This window comes from Grus americana, chromosome 5 (assembly GCF_028858705.1).
Source record: "Grus americana isolate bGruAme1 chromosome 5, bGruAme1.mat, whole genome shotgun sequence".
In the NCBI taxonomy this organism is placed as follows: Eukaryota; Metazoa; Chordata; class Aves; order Gruiformes; family Gruidae; genus Grus; species Grus americana.
The window spans coordinates 19,607,345-19,624,676 of record NC_072856.1 but is presented as its reverse complement, the minus strand read 5'-3'; the positions used below and the strand labels follow the sequence as shown (position 1 = coordinate 19,624,676).

General features: G+C 36.9%; 1 protein-coding gene across 3 annotated transcripts in view; it reads right to left on the bottom strand.

Moving 5' to 3' along the window:
* Positions 1-17,332, bottom strand: part of CHID1 (chitinase domain containing 1) — a 128,098-nt gene that overhangs the window by 35,761 nt on the left and 75,005 nt on the right. Inside the window, exon 12 of one of the 3 annotated variants that reach the window (XM_054825772.1) lies at positions 657-7,187. The exons of the other annotated variants lie outside the window; for them this stretch is intronic. Within the exon in view, the coding sequence (XP_054681747.1) occupies positions 7,025-7,187 (163 nt within the window). The 3' untranslated portion in view covers positions 657-7,024. Of the gene's footprint in view, positions 1-656; positions 7,188-17,332 lie in introns of those variants that run through there. 3 annotated transcript variants of the gene reach the window in all.

Genomic DNA, 17,332 nt, shown 5'->3' with positions numbered 1-17,332 from the left:
TGCCATTGCAGTACATGAGGGAGACATCTAGGAAATGAAAAAGTCTGGGGCACAGTTCCATTAGTCATGGCTTAATCTCTGTATGGGAATAAGCACTAATAGAATCTGTCAATCACCAGAAAAGTTTGTGGGCTGGGGAGGAATTAGGAAAGAGGAGATGAGATACTGAGTTGTATTCCAACAAGTGCTGATTTGGTGCATAAACCTTGCCAGGAGACATACCAAACTCCAAGGTAAATCTAAGTAAGCATGTTAATTTTTCAGTATTTAGAAAAGCATTAGAAATAGAACCAGGTTCTTAATTTTAATTGCAGCAGACCTGGCATCTTAATGATAATATCTGCCAACTTCATTGTACAATCTACTTAAAGGATCAAGGGTTTTGAAATTGGGTAGAATAGTGGCTTTTTAGAAACATACACCATGCAAATATGGTAGGAGTAAGCCCTGATTTGTCATTTATATATGGGTTCTGTAACACTAACTAGTCATTAAACATGATCGTACTTTTTTTTCAAAATTAAAGTCTGTTAATACCTGGAATTTAAGATCACTGATAAAATGGCTATTATTTTTAATCACTGTTATGGTATTTCAGCAAGTCAACTGCAGATAGAGATGAAATACATTTTCTAATTGCTTGCTAATTTTTTCACTTCTCCCATTGTGGGCATTACCAAGTTTCAAAACAGAGTGGTTACCACTGAAAACTGATTCTAAAAAGGTCAGTGCCAATGTAATGTCAGTTAATATATAAATAGGTTTGTTACAATGATTTTAACTTCTGTTCTTTATTAAAAAGAAACAAGTAACATCAAAATTATTTTCCAATTAGTATGATAAAGAAGCAACAAACACATTATTTGCAAAACTCCAAACATCATTTGAAGAATGTAGCATGCTAAGGAATTGTAGCATACTAAAACTTTATTTACGGAACTCAATATCATAAATGGAGGCGGTAAAACTACCATGGTTGAACACTATGGTTGTAACTTCATTGTGATATGCTTCAGAGATTTCACAACTGCAAGATGATGAGCATGAGTGACAATACTTAATATGATGCTGGGAAATCTGAGGATTCAAAAAGATATCCAGACTGATCAAAATTCTGGGAACTTGCAAGAGAGACTGAAAGATGGGAATTCTTTAGTTTTGAAATGAAAATAACAAAAACTCCATAAACACTTTAGAGATCACGAAGCACGCATATTTCTTGCCACTTTGCGGTTTTGGGCTATAGCACAGGATAATCCTGGCATTCCTGTAAATGTACAACCACATCAAGTTTCAGCTTACTGTAATTATTAATGCAAGCAACATTTCTGGATGAGACATAAAACTATAAAATACTAAAAGTGTCTTCCCTGTCAAGAAGACTAGGCTAATCTACTCAAACTAACTAGCATGTCACTATTTAACCCCACTTTGCCAATGCTTCAAAATGAAAACACACCTATAGGACCGACACAGTTTTTATTGGCAATGCCTAAATCAGTTAATTAGAGTAAGTAAAATGGCCAAAAAAATAAAAGAAATTGCACTAGGGGCTTGTCAGCATAAAACTTCCTACTTAAGAGCATAATTTTTATCACTCTTCTTCCTAATATTTTAGGCAAATACCAGCCTAACCATTCTACATCCTTAAACTTCACCTGGAGTAACAATTTTTTGCAGCAGTCCTATCTAACTTACGGAAATTGCGCAATGAAGATAGAATAGGAAAAAGAACAAACTCAAACTATGTCTTATCTGTGAAACTGAAAGATTTCAACAAAATTAATTTTCTCCATTTCACTACAGAGGTGTGTCATGGTTTAACCCCAGCCAGTAACTGAGCCACCCGCTTACCCCCACCCCCCAAGGGGATGGGGAGGAGAAAAGAAACAAAACACTCATAGGTTGAGATAGAGATAGATTAATAGGATAACAAAGGAAGAACAAGAAGAAGAAGAAGGAAAAGGAGAAAAAGAAGGAGAACAAGAAGGAGAAAAAGAAGAGGAAGAGGAGGAAGAGGAAGAAGAGGAAGAAGAAGAAGAAGAGGAAGAAGAAGAAGAGGAAGAAGAGGAAGAATATATATACTAGATCCTATGAAGAAAATTAACCTTCTCAGCTGAAACCACGACATTATGTAAACATGGAAAATGAAGATTTTCGAAGCAGAGAAATAGGATTTACAAATGTAATCCAAATGAAAACCAGAAGTTGGACAATTCAGTGCACCTCATGCTTTTTTTCTGCTTTTGTAAGCACATTTTTGCTGTTTAACAGCAATTTTAAAACTATGCTGCATGCAGTCTGTCTCCTCATAATGAAGTACAATATTTAGACTTAAACAGAAATGGATTGCAGAATCCTTGCATTGACAAACTTCATTTTGTGAAAGTAATAAACAGACATGTCTTCCTTTGCTTCTTTCATATCCATCACTTTGCAAATACCATATTGCTTTGACTTGTGTTGACAAGCCTTTGCATTGCCATTCCATCCATGTTCTATCCAAAAGCAACATCACAATAAGTTTTTCAGAACATTTCCTCATTACTTCTGCAGTACAGGTCATAGAATGTACCCCCCAATAAATCATTTACATTTCATTTCTTCAATATGCATTTCCATCAAATGACAATTCAGAGAATGTCACTAAGTTATGAATTTTGCTTAAGGTTATAAAAATGTCATGTGACTTACTGCCTCAGGGTGCACACACTCTGCAGTTCTCTATCAGAGCGACATCTGGTCTCCCAGGTCAGATGCAATAAAGAATCATTTGCTGACCAGCTACTGAAAGGGAATAACCTTGGAGGAGGACTCACTAGACAAGACAAAATTCACTTTACGTTTAAATTCTAACAGGCTCTAAATATACTAATGAACTTTGATCCTCAGACAAGGCTCCCTGGGAAAGAGACACCAAAAGAGACAAAGGGGTTACATAATGGCTCCTTTGGGAAGAAAACAGCAAAGGGACATTTTTTTTTTTTTTCTAAGCAGAGGAGTAAAAACTATGTGCAGGGGGGGAATAATGAACTCTTAGAGGCTCTGATGTTAACTTCAAATAATACTTAAAGAGGAAAGTAAGACCATAAGAAATACATAGACATTTATTATTTTGCCTGCTGTATGTTTCTTCTTCTAGCTAAAGTGAAGAGTTTGGTTTTTCTTGGATCCATTAGCAAGTCCCAGTGGGTATTTACTTCTTTGTTTTTCCTGTAAGTATCACAAATATCTGGTAAGACAAACTGCTAAATGAAACTGTACAACAGGAGCTCGGGGAAAGTCTGTGCTAACAATGAGTCTGCAGGATCCATGCCCATCTGGGAACTTAAGCCAGTTGCAGGGCACATTACTGGGAACAAACAAGGATCTGCCTCCAAGAAAACTATCAGGGAGGCAAGGAGAATGACAGCACTGTAACCAACCAAGACCCAGCAAAGGTGTGAGCACAAGGATGATGGTGAACTTTGAACCCAGTAATCTGCACGTGCAGCAACATAACCAAGTGGTGCTTGTGCCATGACTTCCATTGCTTGCCCAGGCTTTTTGTTTCCAGCTCTTGCAAAGAGTTTCCTAAGCAAGTCCCAACTGCAGAAACATAATTTTTCTGTGAAATCCCTGAGGAAATCTCACCACATAAACAGCATTAATTATGTTAATTAGAACTGCTGCATGTGGAAAATAAACATCTCATCTCTAAGAGTTTGGTGAGGTGTTCTGAAGAACTTATCTGTGTACTCATTCTATTTCATAGGAACAAGCCATTGCAGATGTATTTTTCTTCTGCTCCACCTAGCCACTTATTTCAGTGTTTATTGGAACACACGCACTAGATAAAAGATTTGCTTACAGCTCACATGAAATCTTTAAGTGCTTGACTGCACAGCAGATGGAACTATAATTACCACCAAGTGTAATTTTACATGCTTTACTGTTTTGAATTTAGACTGTGTTCATAGTAACATTGGACCAAGAAAGACCTGCTTAAGTCAACTGAAGCCAATACTTTATTACTTGATCTACAGTCTCTGTACTAGTTCTGTTCATCCTGTAGATAAGTCGTAAGTTGTTGTAGTAACAGATTTCACTCCAAACTTTCCATAGTAGAGTTATTATTTATTATTTATTTATACCTTCAATTAACTCACTGCCAAGAAAAAAACCAGCTAATTTTCTAGCAACAGTTGTAGCCTAAGTGAAGCTTTTGCTGGGACAGCCAAGATGGTTATAGATATGGTTCTTCTTGCAGTATTTCTCATCTGGTAAGCGAGAGGTTTTTTTGTCTAACAGTGTCTTTCATGTACTTTACCCTGGGAGTGTTTTCTCTGGTAGCTATACCTACAAATATTTTTAGTGCCAACTCCAAACATTTGCAGACTGAAACAAATATTTATAAAGCATTCAAGCAAATATTTACAAAAATACTTTGAGATCATCAGTTATTTTTGGTGCAGAAAATTTCCATTAGAATGATGTACCAATGAGGAAGATAAAGAAAAACCCTCCAGGACATGAAACAACTCTGCATTAGACATCATAGATTATATATGAAGCCTACATTTTTGTGCAAGAATTTAATATTTGAACTCTTAATGTATAGTGTTTATGTTACATTGAGGTAAGTGCTTTTGTACATAGAACTAAATAGAGGACATAAATTAAGCAAAATTATTTTCCATCTTTAAGTGCATAATTAGATAGATGTAGATACACAGACCACAGCAATTTCCCTGAAAAACAATCTGAATTTTCAGCTGAACTGACATTTCAGTAATGGCATCACTGAAATAACAGTGCTGGACTAACCACAAATAAATGTGACATCAGAAATTAAAAAAAATGTAAACTATTAATGTTGACACTATTTGGAAATTTGGCAAGAACCTCCCAAGAATTCACAGTTACATCTTATATCAGTCACCTGCTTGGAATTCTAGGAATCCCAGTTAATTTAGCCTATAACAGTAAGACTGATTAAATACTTCTCGAGTTCTTTACTATGTATGGTATTTTTAAACTTTAAGCAATATCTTATCAGTCAATATTTTACTTTCTACAGCTTCATAATCCTTAAATATCTCCCTATTAGCCTTCTGTTTATTTATCCTTAAATAACCAAAATGACAGTGTGTAACATTAAATAACCATTTTGGTTTAGAAAAATAACATTCAGCCAATCAGATAAAAATATAGTACCAGGCAAGTAGTTAAAGTTACTTAAGCCCTGTGTTTTTGAATGCTGTTTTCCCTAAAGATGGTTCTGTGTCATATGGAACTATAGAAAACACTGTCCCTATCCCCTTTAAATCAGCTTTTCTGTGATTGTGCTGTGACTCCATAGCTGGAAGTCTCATCCTTGGCTTAATGACATGGAAAGCTAAAAAGATGCCCCCAAACCCTGCTTTTCAAAGAGAGCGCTTTATCTGCTGAAGTAAATTATAAATATTCTCTAAACTACCAGAATTTATCTGGAACGATGTCTCCACTCTTACATTTGGCATATGGTCCACTTATTCCTTCCATTTCCAAACAATAATGCTAGTTAGAATTAGTAAGTATTGGTTATAATCCAGCCTGTTAATAGGCTGGATCATAAGATTGATCCATGGGGTGTTTTGTAGCTTGTTAAAAGTTTATTAGCTATTGCAGATCATCAATAAAAACTGTTTAATTGGTTAATTGCTACAGCTGCTGCTGTCAGTGATGCTTGCGATTCTTCCCGTGTACACAGCGGCATCTAGTCCTGAACACCACCTCTCTGATACTCCTTTTACAGGAGACTCTTGCAGTTTTGTACCCTGTAACAACGCAGCAGTTTTTACCTCTTAACAGTTCCTATGAGAAACACTAGATTAGGATACAGCTGCAGTCAGAAGAATCTTTTCAAAACATGTGGAAAATGAAAAAATTAAAAGCCTTTCAAGTGTCTTGGTTCGGTAAGTAGTGACCTCAGAAAGTCAGTGCTCTGATGGGCTGACTAGGGATTACTATAGCATCTTTGTTCAAGCCTTTATTGCAGCTGTTTCACAATTTCACACGGCTAAGCAAGTATTTGCACTGAAAAACATCTAGCAACCAAACATTTGGCCAGCTGGAATTATAAGAATGATGATATTTCACAATTATTATTAGATGCAATGTCATTTTATTTGAATTCTATTTCAAGAGATAAAATTATCATGTTTGATGTGCAGAAACTTCTCATTTTCTCCATAAACAACTTACTCTAATTGCTTGTAATATGAAAATTATGTTTAAATACATCAAGAGTGTATTTTTGCTAACTCAAACAGCTCTTAACTGTTGCATATGAACAGCTGACTGCCATGCTGTACTGCAGATGTCCGTATGAGACTACCAACTCTTCCAGTGTTCTCAGAGCAACCCATAAAGCCAATATGACATAAGGAATATCATCAAGATTTTGCTTGTTAGAATCTGTTGAATCCTGTATATATTTCAGGGTTTCAAACCTACACTAACTGTACAGCTATTTTATCAAAAGGCATTCTGGGCAGCAGTTCCCAGGCTTTCACCAGTGAAGAGCATAGGCCAAGTACTCTTCTGAAACAGGGTTATGCTTGCAGAAATTCCTAAGAAGCAAATGCATATAGTTTTTATTTATTCATTTATTAATTCATCTATTCCTTCTATAGATACTCAAACACTATATGCCCAAGTAGATGAAGCCCTCAAGCACTGCTCTAAAGTAGGTATTTCTACAGTACTCCTCCTTAAAGGTTCTGTGTGAAGAGCAGTAGCACAACAGCTGAGAACAGCTTGTTATGCCTGTGAATTTATTTATAAGTGTGCAAGCTAAATAAAGGCAGTGGGCGTGTGTCTAGCAACAAGTCCCTCTAGACCTTCCAATTACCCTGTTGCCAAAGGGTATTGTAAGACAGCAAAATACACACACACGAAAAACAGGGATGTAATTTCAGTTATTTTTATAGATCATCTACAGTTCATTTTAAAACTGAATGGCCTTTATGCAGCACAGCTACACATTCCTGACATTCAAATTCTAAAGCCACATAGCATATTCCATTTTTCTTTGCCTTCCAGTACCAAGTTGATACCGATACGATGAACAAATATTACACTCTGAAATCCAGCAACACGTTATCTTTGCTTGTTGAACAACAACAGTGCAGTCATGACAATCTTTCTCTTGTGGCCTCTCTGCCCTGGATTTTGTGAGATAGAAGCACAACAGTTATGCAACAGAGAACATCGTCCTAGCAGATTGTTACATATGCTTGCTAATTATACATTAAGCATTGATCAATGCTGAAAGTAAATTAATGCATTACAAATACACGACATGTTTCGTAAGCTACTATTAAGTCTACAGTCTTCTGAATAATGAATGAAGTAACAAAGAATTTTAACCACATTTCAACAGGATAATCATATTTCAGAATAATAGTTTATGGTATGAAAGCCTGAGTGCTTTCAAAGCCAGTATGAGCTTATCAAGTCATAAAAAACTAGGTCAACTGCAATTCATATTACTGTTGTAGTGTCTTACACATATTACTTTGGATCATCTCTACCAATAAAGGTAAGTATTCAATTTTTAATTGTGTTCCAGTATTTCTTACCCTTCAAAAAGGCATCTTTTAAGCCTACTGACATAGAATGGCACGGGAAGAGGAAGAAAAGATGTTAACAATTAGATATATGAATAGCATTGACACCTGTAAGTTGTAGATAAAAAAAAATTAATTTCTCAGTACTGAGCTGCTGCTTCTACTCCAGACCCTCTTGTACTGTCACTTGTTTTCTGATCATTTCCTAAAGTTCCACCAGCGCAGTGTACAAATTTATGAAGATCCTTACACTACTACTTTTGCATAGACACAACATATCAGAACCTGAGAACAGAATACTGTCTACAGTTTTGCCTTTCTGAGATTTGAGAGAATTCACATTCCTGGATATCAGTTCTGTGTCTGAGATAAATAGAAACTCTTGAAGCTCCTAGGAGCTGTGATAGTGGCTAGATGTAATTCATCCCATGCATGGTAACAATGTCATGGGGCACTTTTTGACAGCTTTTGAGATATTCCAGCCAATCAATATACTCTGTTCTATCCAATCTAAATAACTGAAAAAAAAAATATATTGCATAAGAGAATTTAAGTCAGTATACAAAATAAATATTAAAATAAAATATATCCTGAATTTTCCCATCCCTTTGTGCTTTGTTTCCAGGCCTCTTAAGTCTCCTGGATATTCAGAGATATGCAAACCTTTAATAAAAAAGAAGTTTAAAAAATTGAGTCCCAGCTCCTGATTATAGCACATCAGTACTGGCATGCAAATAATAAATAAATTCCAAAGCAATATGATGGTCAACACAGCATTCATAAAGCCAAAGAAAAGGTCACAGAAGATGTACAGCTATATGACAAGGCTGAATTCAGAAAATATCTAATTGCTTTGCAGGGAAAACCAAAGGAGAACAATAATTGAGAAGAAGACGTAACTTCCACTGAATTTTTTTCTTCTATGTCAGAGTCACAAGGACATGCCTGCTATGCATCAAAGACTACACAGAAGCTCAGAGCAGAGCATGCGGCCACTGACTGTGTGGGTTACATTGCAGTCTATCACCTGCCCTTCTAGGGCAAAACCCCTGAGATCTTTGTGATTTCCAAAATCTTCTACTAGAGCATGGAAATCTAAAAACAAGGATCCTGACAGATGGCATCTTGAGACAGAACAGCCAGCCTTATGGTATGTGTCAGAATCATGGTTTTGTCAAACTTCAACTTTAAAGCCAAATTTCTTAAGAGCAAGTTTTACCAAATAGGAAACTAAGCAAAGAAAATTTTCTTGTAAAGTAGCAGTCAGCAAGTCTTATGAAAGACCATACTGAACCTTTTCTAAGACCATCTGTTAATACCAGATGAAGATGTGAGTACTGGGTTTACACTGGCAATCATTAGTATGTTTTCAGTTGTACCTTGATAAACCCCACATGTTTGGTAATGACACAGACTATCTGCAGAGTACTAAGTCCAGCTGGACTGATTAAGAAAACTCAGATGGAGAAGCAACTTTTCATACCATTGTAGGTTTTAAAAGGCTACTGTTTTCCCTTAAAGCAAAGAACTAAAAGACCGAACAAGATCAGAAACATGAGCAAAACCACAAGCCAGTATAAAGCAAAAATGCAATCAAATGCATCAAGGTTTTGTTGTGATTGACGAAAAGATAGTTCTCATCTAAAACAATATCTAGCTGTTTCACATACAAGATGGCTGTTCATGCAGTCTTTTACCAAGAACTTGACCCATTATAAGGTAATATACAGCAGCTCTTCCTGATGACTATCTGAAACCGGAAACAGTATCTCTCTCTCAAATTTAATTAATATAGCACGGTTGGATGGTACAAAAAGTAACACTGCATTCAATATGACTAGAGAAGAGGAAGAATCCATGGGTTTTCAAATAACTTTTTCAGCTACTAACTCCTGATACACAAAGTTACTTGCTAGTACCAACCTTTACCTAGTGAAAGAGAATAAATTGTTACCTACTGTGGGATTGTCAGTGTTCTTCCTGTAAAATGCTTATCATGCTGATGAAGATAATCATCACCCTCACTGGCACCTTTACAACTTCTCAACCTCATGAGAAACAGAGCTCAGGAAATATAATTCATTCAACCCCTTGTGAACAATCCTTTTGGCAATGACAGTAGATTTGATATCAACTATTTGGTTAGAAATATTAATGCAATATAAAAATTGAATATTGATACAATGAATAGTAATTTTTCTGAGAATGTTACAGAAAATTTTCCATGTACCAGTCCAGTAGCAGTTAGAACAAAAGTTTAAGGTATGATACTTGGGTGCTGAATATTAACTAATTCTAAAAGATTACCATGTGAGAAAGATCACTGTCATCCTTGGCTATCAACATGAAATATGTATATGTTTAAAAAAATTAATTCAAGCACTGTATAAACCTCCAAATTACCCAGAACTTTCTTATACAGCCTCAGGATAGAATTAGCACAACTCATTTAATCATCCTGATCTAAAACACAGATGAACCTGTATGATCTGTTCATAAAACCAACCAACCTCACATGAATCAACAAGTTTGAATCAGTATTTTTTATTCTGTAGCACTGCAAGAGTTTCTGGTAGAATGCAAAACTATGCTTTTGCTTAACCAAAAACAGTCAAGCTAGTATTTTTCAGTTCATCAAAGAGGCTTAGTACACTGGCTAGAGATGAAATTACATTATACTAGTCATTATATGTGCTCCAAATGTTTTTATTCGTCGTACTCTTAAATTCTGCATAAGTGAAATGCCTTCCCACCTTAGAAAGCCTTGACATCCTACACCACCACTAAATGATCACTGTACAACACTGCTGCCATCAGCTTTGCAATACCCTTGCATGCTAGAATGTCAAAGTCTTCACATCTAAACAAATATTTCAGGACATTGGAGGGTTTTGTTGTCATTTTTGCACTGAGGGGGGGATGAGGAACCCAACTTCATGCTCAGATGTCAAGTTCATAGCTGGAGCATGAATTTCACAAATTAAAGTAATTTGAGTTGGTTACAATTCCCTGTGCAAGCATATAATTAATAAAAGGGGAATAAACCTTGCTGTACAATTTGTGCCAGCACTTGCTCTAATTTCCCAGACAGTCACAGCCTCATTACCTCCAGATTTGTGCATCTCATTATGATGCTGACACTCACGCTTGTGTGATTAGTGCTGAAATTACAGATTCATCCTGATTTAGTGCGGCCTTTATTGCTGTTAATTAGGCAGCAAAATGTGAAAACCGTTACGGTACTTTAATTATCTGAATGCAATCAGATTTGTATACTAAAAAAAAAAAAACAAACCACCAAAAACCAGAGAGAATGTAATCTTTTCTTCAAAACAGTTGCTGGTTTTGATTGAAACAGCTGATTGAGAGAAATCTGACAAATTATTTTTCTGCTAGTTGAGGTGACCCCTTCTGTCTGTACCTGCCATGTACAGTTTTATCTTTTGCAAAAAGACAGATCAAAAATGCCTTCTTATCAAAGGGCATCAAAATGTGCAGTAACAGAAACCTGAATGAAACATGGACAGATGAATTGCTTAATCTAAGTAAACATTTTGTATTATTTTGGCCAAGATCCTTCCAAAAAAACCTGGAGGCACAACTTATGTGCAGAAATACAACCCCAAGGGAAGAAGCACTGGAGTCTCACCCTTGTCACTGGACCTGTGCTGAAGTAATTTTATACATATTGTGCCCTGAGTGGTCAGTATGACCCCATCCCCATCAGTTACCTCAGCCAAGATAGGTGCCCTCTTGCAGTTAGCTATCATGGAAGATGCATGGGAGTACAGCTTCTCTGGAGTAGCCATGGCATACATAATACACAGCATGTAACCGTACTAAGTCATGTGTGAGTAAGCTATGTGTCTGTGTCTCCTACTATTTGATCTTCTCACTGTTTAAATAAATGCTTCATTGAGTATTATTACTTTGCTTCACTAGTTTTAGTTATTACTAGTTTATTAGTTTTTGCCAACATACAATAATCAATTAATTGTCACTGCAAATTGTGAAGGAATTTGGTTCATGGGCAGAAGGTGGCATTAAAGAGACAGAGAGCCACAACTATAGGCTGGGCGAGGAATAGATTGAAAGCAGCCCTGAGGAGAAGGACTTGGGGGTATTGATTGATGAGAAGCTCAACATGAGCCGGCAGTGTGCGCTTGCAGCCCAGAAAGCCAACTGTATCCTGGGCTGCATCAAAAGATGTGTGACCAGCAGGTTGAGGGAGGTGATCCTGCCCCTCTACTCCGCTCTTGTGAGACCCCCCCCCGGAGTACTGCGTCCAGCTCTGGGGGTCCCTGTACAAGTGAGACATGGAGCTGTTGGAGAGAGTCCAGAGGAGGGCCACGAAGCTGATCAGAGGGCTGGAGCACCTCTCCTATGAGGACAGGCTGAGAGAGTTGGGGTTGTTCAGCCTGGAGAAAAGAAGGCTCCGGGGAGATCTAACTGCAGCTTTCCAGTACCTGAAGGGGGCCTACAGGAAAGATGGTCAGGGACTGTTTATGAGGGAGTGTAGTGACAGGACAAGGGGTAATGGGTTTAAGCTGAAGGAGGGTTGATTTAGATGAGATGTTAGAAAGAAATTCTTTACTGTTAGAATGGTGAGGCACTGGAACAGGTTGCCCAGAGAGGCTGTGGATGCCCCATCCCTGGAAGTGTTTAAGACCAGGTTGGATGGGGCTTTGGGCAACCTGGTCTAGTGGAGGTTGTCCCTGCCCACAGCAGGGGGGCTGGAACTAGATGATCTTTGAGGTCCCTTCCAACCCAAACCATTCTATGATTCTATGATATACTTGCATGCTGGCAACCTTGGCTTCCCTGTCACAGCTTGCTGGAGAAGGCAGGCAGCAGAAGGCTGCCCCTCTGACAGAGGACTACTGATCTCACCAGCAGCCCTTCAGTGGCCGCATAGCTCTAGGCTTCACTTACTAAAATGGTATTTTAGGCACACAGATCACATGCATGCACTTACATGTACACAGAAATGTACAAGTCTGAATCCTGAGCTGCACCATCTCTTGTGTGTTTGTATTTCTGTAAATACTTAGTTTTATCAGAGCCTATCTCTTCAAGCACTCATCAGAATGCAAAGCCTGGCAAGCCTGCAGACAGCTGCTGCTAACACATGTGGAATTTGTAGAAAAGCAGTATCGCCCCACACTTTATCATAGATTCAAATTTGTAGGACATTATTCTCACTATACACATTTAAATAATTCTTCAACAGTGTAATCTATGTAAGTGTAACCTTATTTGATTATAAATAACTTTCTATACATAATACTTACATTTTTATAATTCTGATTAAGCTCTCAAACCTGTCCACTCCTTTCATCATATATTGGATAGAATATTGTAGTTTTTCTTTCACAAGATCACACACACATACAAAAAATTAGTATTATGCTTATTTGCGAAAAGGAAATTGAACTGGTATCATAGTTTTTCAATAGACATAAGATTTCAAATAGATTTTAGACAAGCATCAGAAAATTTGAAAAGGAAGACTCTTAAAGAAATGTTAAATTTAATAGATTTTATGCATATATATACACACATCTATATATACACCTCACATATGCATCCATCAGTAGTCCATAACATTGAAATGTAATTGGCATGGTGCTTCACTGGGAACTTCACTGATCTCTCATTTACATTCTCATCTTAATTTATGTACATTATGCATTTTTGGATTTTTTTTTTTTTTAAAAAACCAAAATACCCAAGGAAAATATTCTCAAGTAAGACTATTTTTCCCGTTCTGTATACCACTAGTGAAACCAAATTCAAAACACTATGGTGAAAATATTGAAGTACCTGCATTATTGCTGCTACAGACCCACTAACTTTCATGATATAAAAACCCAGCATGCCTTTATGCAGGTATTTAGTGTTTAGATAGCACGGAAAACTGAGTGTTTCAGAGATATTTCATCCATTGTTTCTCTCATATAGATAAAATGATTGGCATCTTTTGCAGCAAAGAAGTCAGTTGCTTTCCATGAATGCTGATTAGGCACGACGACCAAATTTCACTCCAATTAAAAAATCAAAGGCCTTTAATATCTGGCTTCAAATCCTCCTTGAAAAATGGTATTTTCTTACTTTCAAGCCAATATATTGCCCTATATTTCTGGAGTCATAACACATCGCCTTTTCCTTCCATTGCCACATGCCTGTCTGGACATTCTGCTATTAACCAGAAGTACCACTGTATCTGGAGCTAAACTCTGCTCTACCGGGGGGCAAAGTATGAATACATGAAAAAAAAAAAAAATAGGCAATTCTGTGCCTTCTACCTCCTCTCTACTTTCAATAGCACAATTGGTCCCCTGACAATAATTTTGGGAACTGTACCAGAAAGAAGGTATTATTGAATTGAGCATCTGCCTGAGGAACTAAATATGGAAGAAAACCTAGACTGATGGGTTTAATATATAGAAATAAATATGAATTTATCCAGCAATTTTTCACTTTAAAGCTAGTTTCCCCCAGAAACATTATATAAGAATAAGTACTAACATTTTTCAAATACTAGAAATGCAAATATTAGGCAATTTGCCAAAGGCTACACAAGTCAATAAAACAATCATGAGTAGAGTCCAGATCCTCACTGCATTCATTAAACTGCTAATCAGTAAAGTCCTTATAGTCAGGGCAAGCAACACATATTCCTAATATAAGCACAGAAATTATGTTGACAGAATATATATACATACATGCATACACTCAGTGTGACAGTACTGCAGCCCCTTAAGGTTCTTGAAAAAGCAGACATCAAAACCTGTAGAAGTAGAGTCTTTTTCTTATTTTCTGCTCCAAGATACTGCACAGTTTCCTGTTCCACTTAAGAAAGTGCTTAAGTTCACCCCTTTATGTATTGTTCCATAGGATTTATCTTTTAAATTGCAGAAAGTAGATGAATTTGGTGCATGCATTCTTAATAAACATCCTTTCCCCCTTTTCCCTTAAGCATTACTACCTTGGAACTATTTTACTTGCCAGACAACCCTTCCTTCTTTTGACCATTCATTGGCACAAAAATACTGAAAAATCTCCAGCTGGATAAACACTTCAGGGAAAATTTTACAGAACAGTAGAAAGGATGGTACTGGCTCCATTAGGCCAGCTGACTGTCCCAGCAAAATGGATACATCTTCCTATGAATAGTATCTTTTTGGTGCACAGGGATGGGTGCAGCCAATTAATGTAAAGCAGTAAGACAGACTCCCAAATGTGAAGTCAAACATATCAGAAGGTCCACCCTGACCAGTTTCATTAAACCATCTCAGAATAATGGACATCTTTAAAGTGAAAGTTGAGTTAATCCTAAATAATTAATAAAGTATATTTTTCCCATAACTTCATACAGCCTTTTTCAATGGCAACTACGGAGAAAAGCAATGAAGTTTTTCATGCCCATCCCCTTATTTTTTGGCTGTGTGTGGAGAATAAGACAATGAACTGTTTTTTCTCTGGCTTAAAATCAAAAGGTTGATATATTACACTGAAGTCTAGAAGACGACGCTTCCCTCAAATTTGCAAGTTAATGGCTTACATTTTTTTTATATAATCTAGCAGACTGCTATACAAGCATATTTTCCATACAATAGAATCTAATTGGGACAAGATGGGTCATTTCATTAAATATTTTTAAGTGACACAAAAATGTAAGCACACACATGAATTCTAAAATAAGGACACTGAAATATCATAGAACAAAAAAACCTACTGTACTACCTGGCAAAATTACACATATTATCATAAAAATGTATTCAGCACCTGATATGTCCCAGTCACACCTGAAACAGACATTTGCTATAACAGCATTCAACTTCTTTTACAAATTCTGTCTTTGCACTGATAACATGCAATATTTCAGATACAGAATATACACAAAGTTCTCATCCACACATATTAAACAATTAAAGAATATCTCTTTCCAAGGAAATCAAGTCATTCTATGAAGCAATTTTCCATTTAGAAGAAAAAACAATTAAACTTTGCCACCAGCAGCGTGGGCCTCAAAAATCCTCCATTCCAGGGTAGTACAATACATAAGGCAATTAAAGAACATGTTCAAAAAAAAAAAAAAAAGGTAAATCACTGAGTGTTCACGGCAGCCAGCTTGGGTTAATAATGTAAAAGTGGATTGTCACTCATGAAACACTCCCTCCCTGAGCATGTATTTCTTATATTACCATATATGAGGTCTCCTTCTCCATACTCTTTCCTTGTTGAGACTCACTGATTATGACAGTATATGGTACAAAGGAAGATAGACAAGAGAAATGTTGTATAGGAAACCTGTATGATAAAGTCAAATTTGCTTAAGAAACATAATCGAGAATTTAACTACAGTCTTCTGCTTAGTAAGAGGGACTGTGTCTGTCTCTTGCAATAGCTCACAGAACTACAGACAGTGGAACACTAACTTGACCTGAGATTACAAAAAGCTGTGCAGATAGCTGAAATACAGCAGAGTCATAGTATTGCAACAGAAGAATTAAAAGAAGGAAGCTGTGTACACTACCCTGCACTGATACTGCAACTGAACAATGAAACAGTTCTAATTAAGTGTAGAGTAGTCCACTTTTAAGAATGGTTGTAAACGATGGTGTATACCTCTGTCCCTTCCCTCAGACCTTCAACAGTATGCATCAGCATCATCAGTACTGCACACTCATGCATGGTTAACAAAGTACATATCATTCCATCATCAAGCATCTCTGAACCCAGTTGATATTTCCTCAGAGAGGAAGGCTGCTTAAGAATCTATTTTAAATCCTAGGTATACATGTTCTGCCACTTGTCCTCAGTCCCAAGAAGAATGCTACATCTTTCCTTGTGTCAATGAAATTTGAAAGAAAAAGAAAAAAAGGAAAAAAGGCATTTAAAGCCTGTGATTTAAAAAGAAAACACCCAGGAACAGAAGAGATGGGGATGTTGGTGAAAAGTAGTCAAGCATCAGTGCATTGTGCAATAGTTGCCAAGGCAGCCAAGAGGGCACTGAGAATACCCACAGTCCACAGCAACTACAGGGATCTAATACACGAGTTCTTTGTAGGTGGTAAGCATCACCCTTCAATCATAAAGCAATGGGTAATTGTCTCCTGAGTCTTTTTATGAATGTATTAAGGTTGACTTACAAAAAACACCGTGACCATGTAAAACACTTGGAATACCTAACAAGCATCTCAGACACATGAACAATGAAAGTCAAAATGTCCTAACACATACAAAGTTTACATAAAATATAATTTAATGTTTTTTAAGATGGTGATTCAGATACAAGAACTTGCTGTCTTCTGTAAACCATCTGTCACCTGAAGGCAAGCTAATCCTCATTTTACAGAAGTTAAAATATTATGCCTCAATAGTATCTCTTGGATCTTGAAATACTCTCTTGATGCGAGACAGTTACACTTCTGTTGGTCCATCACAAGGATTATGCCTTTCCATATAGTACCAGCTCTTTGGCACCACTCAAGGACCATCTGCTTAACATCATTGAAGAAATGCTGACCCACCTTTCCCTGGACACCACTTCCAAAATTACATCATCTTGAAAGAATACATAAAATGACAAGTATACTCTCAGCTAACAGCCACTGCTAAAGGAAGTACACTTATTAGCCAGTGTAATTAGCGACAAGCTTCTGAATGTCAATTCACCATACAAGGCTGAATGGGGGATCAGTCAGTTTGACCACTGAGGTCTTTATGAATTGCAG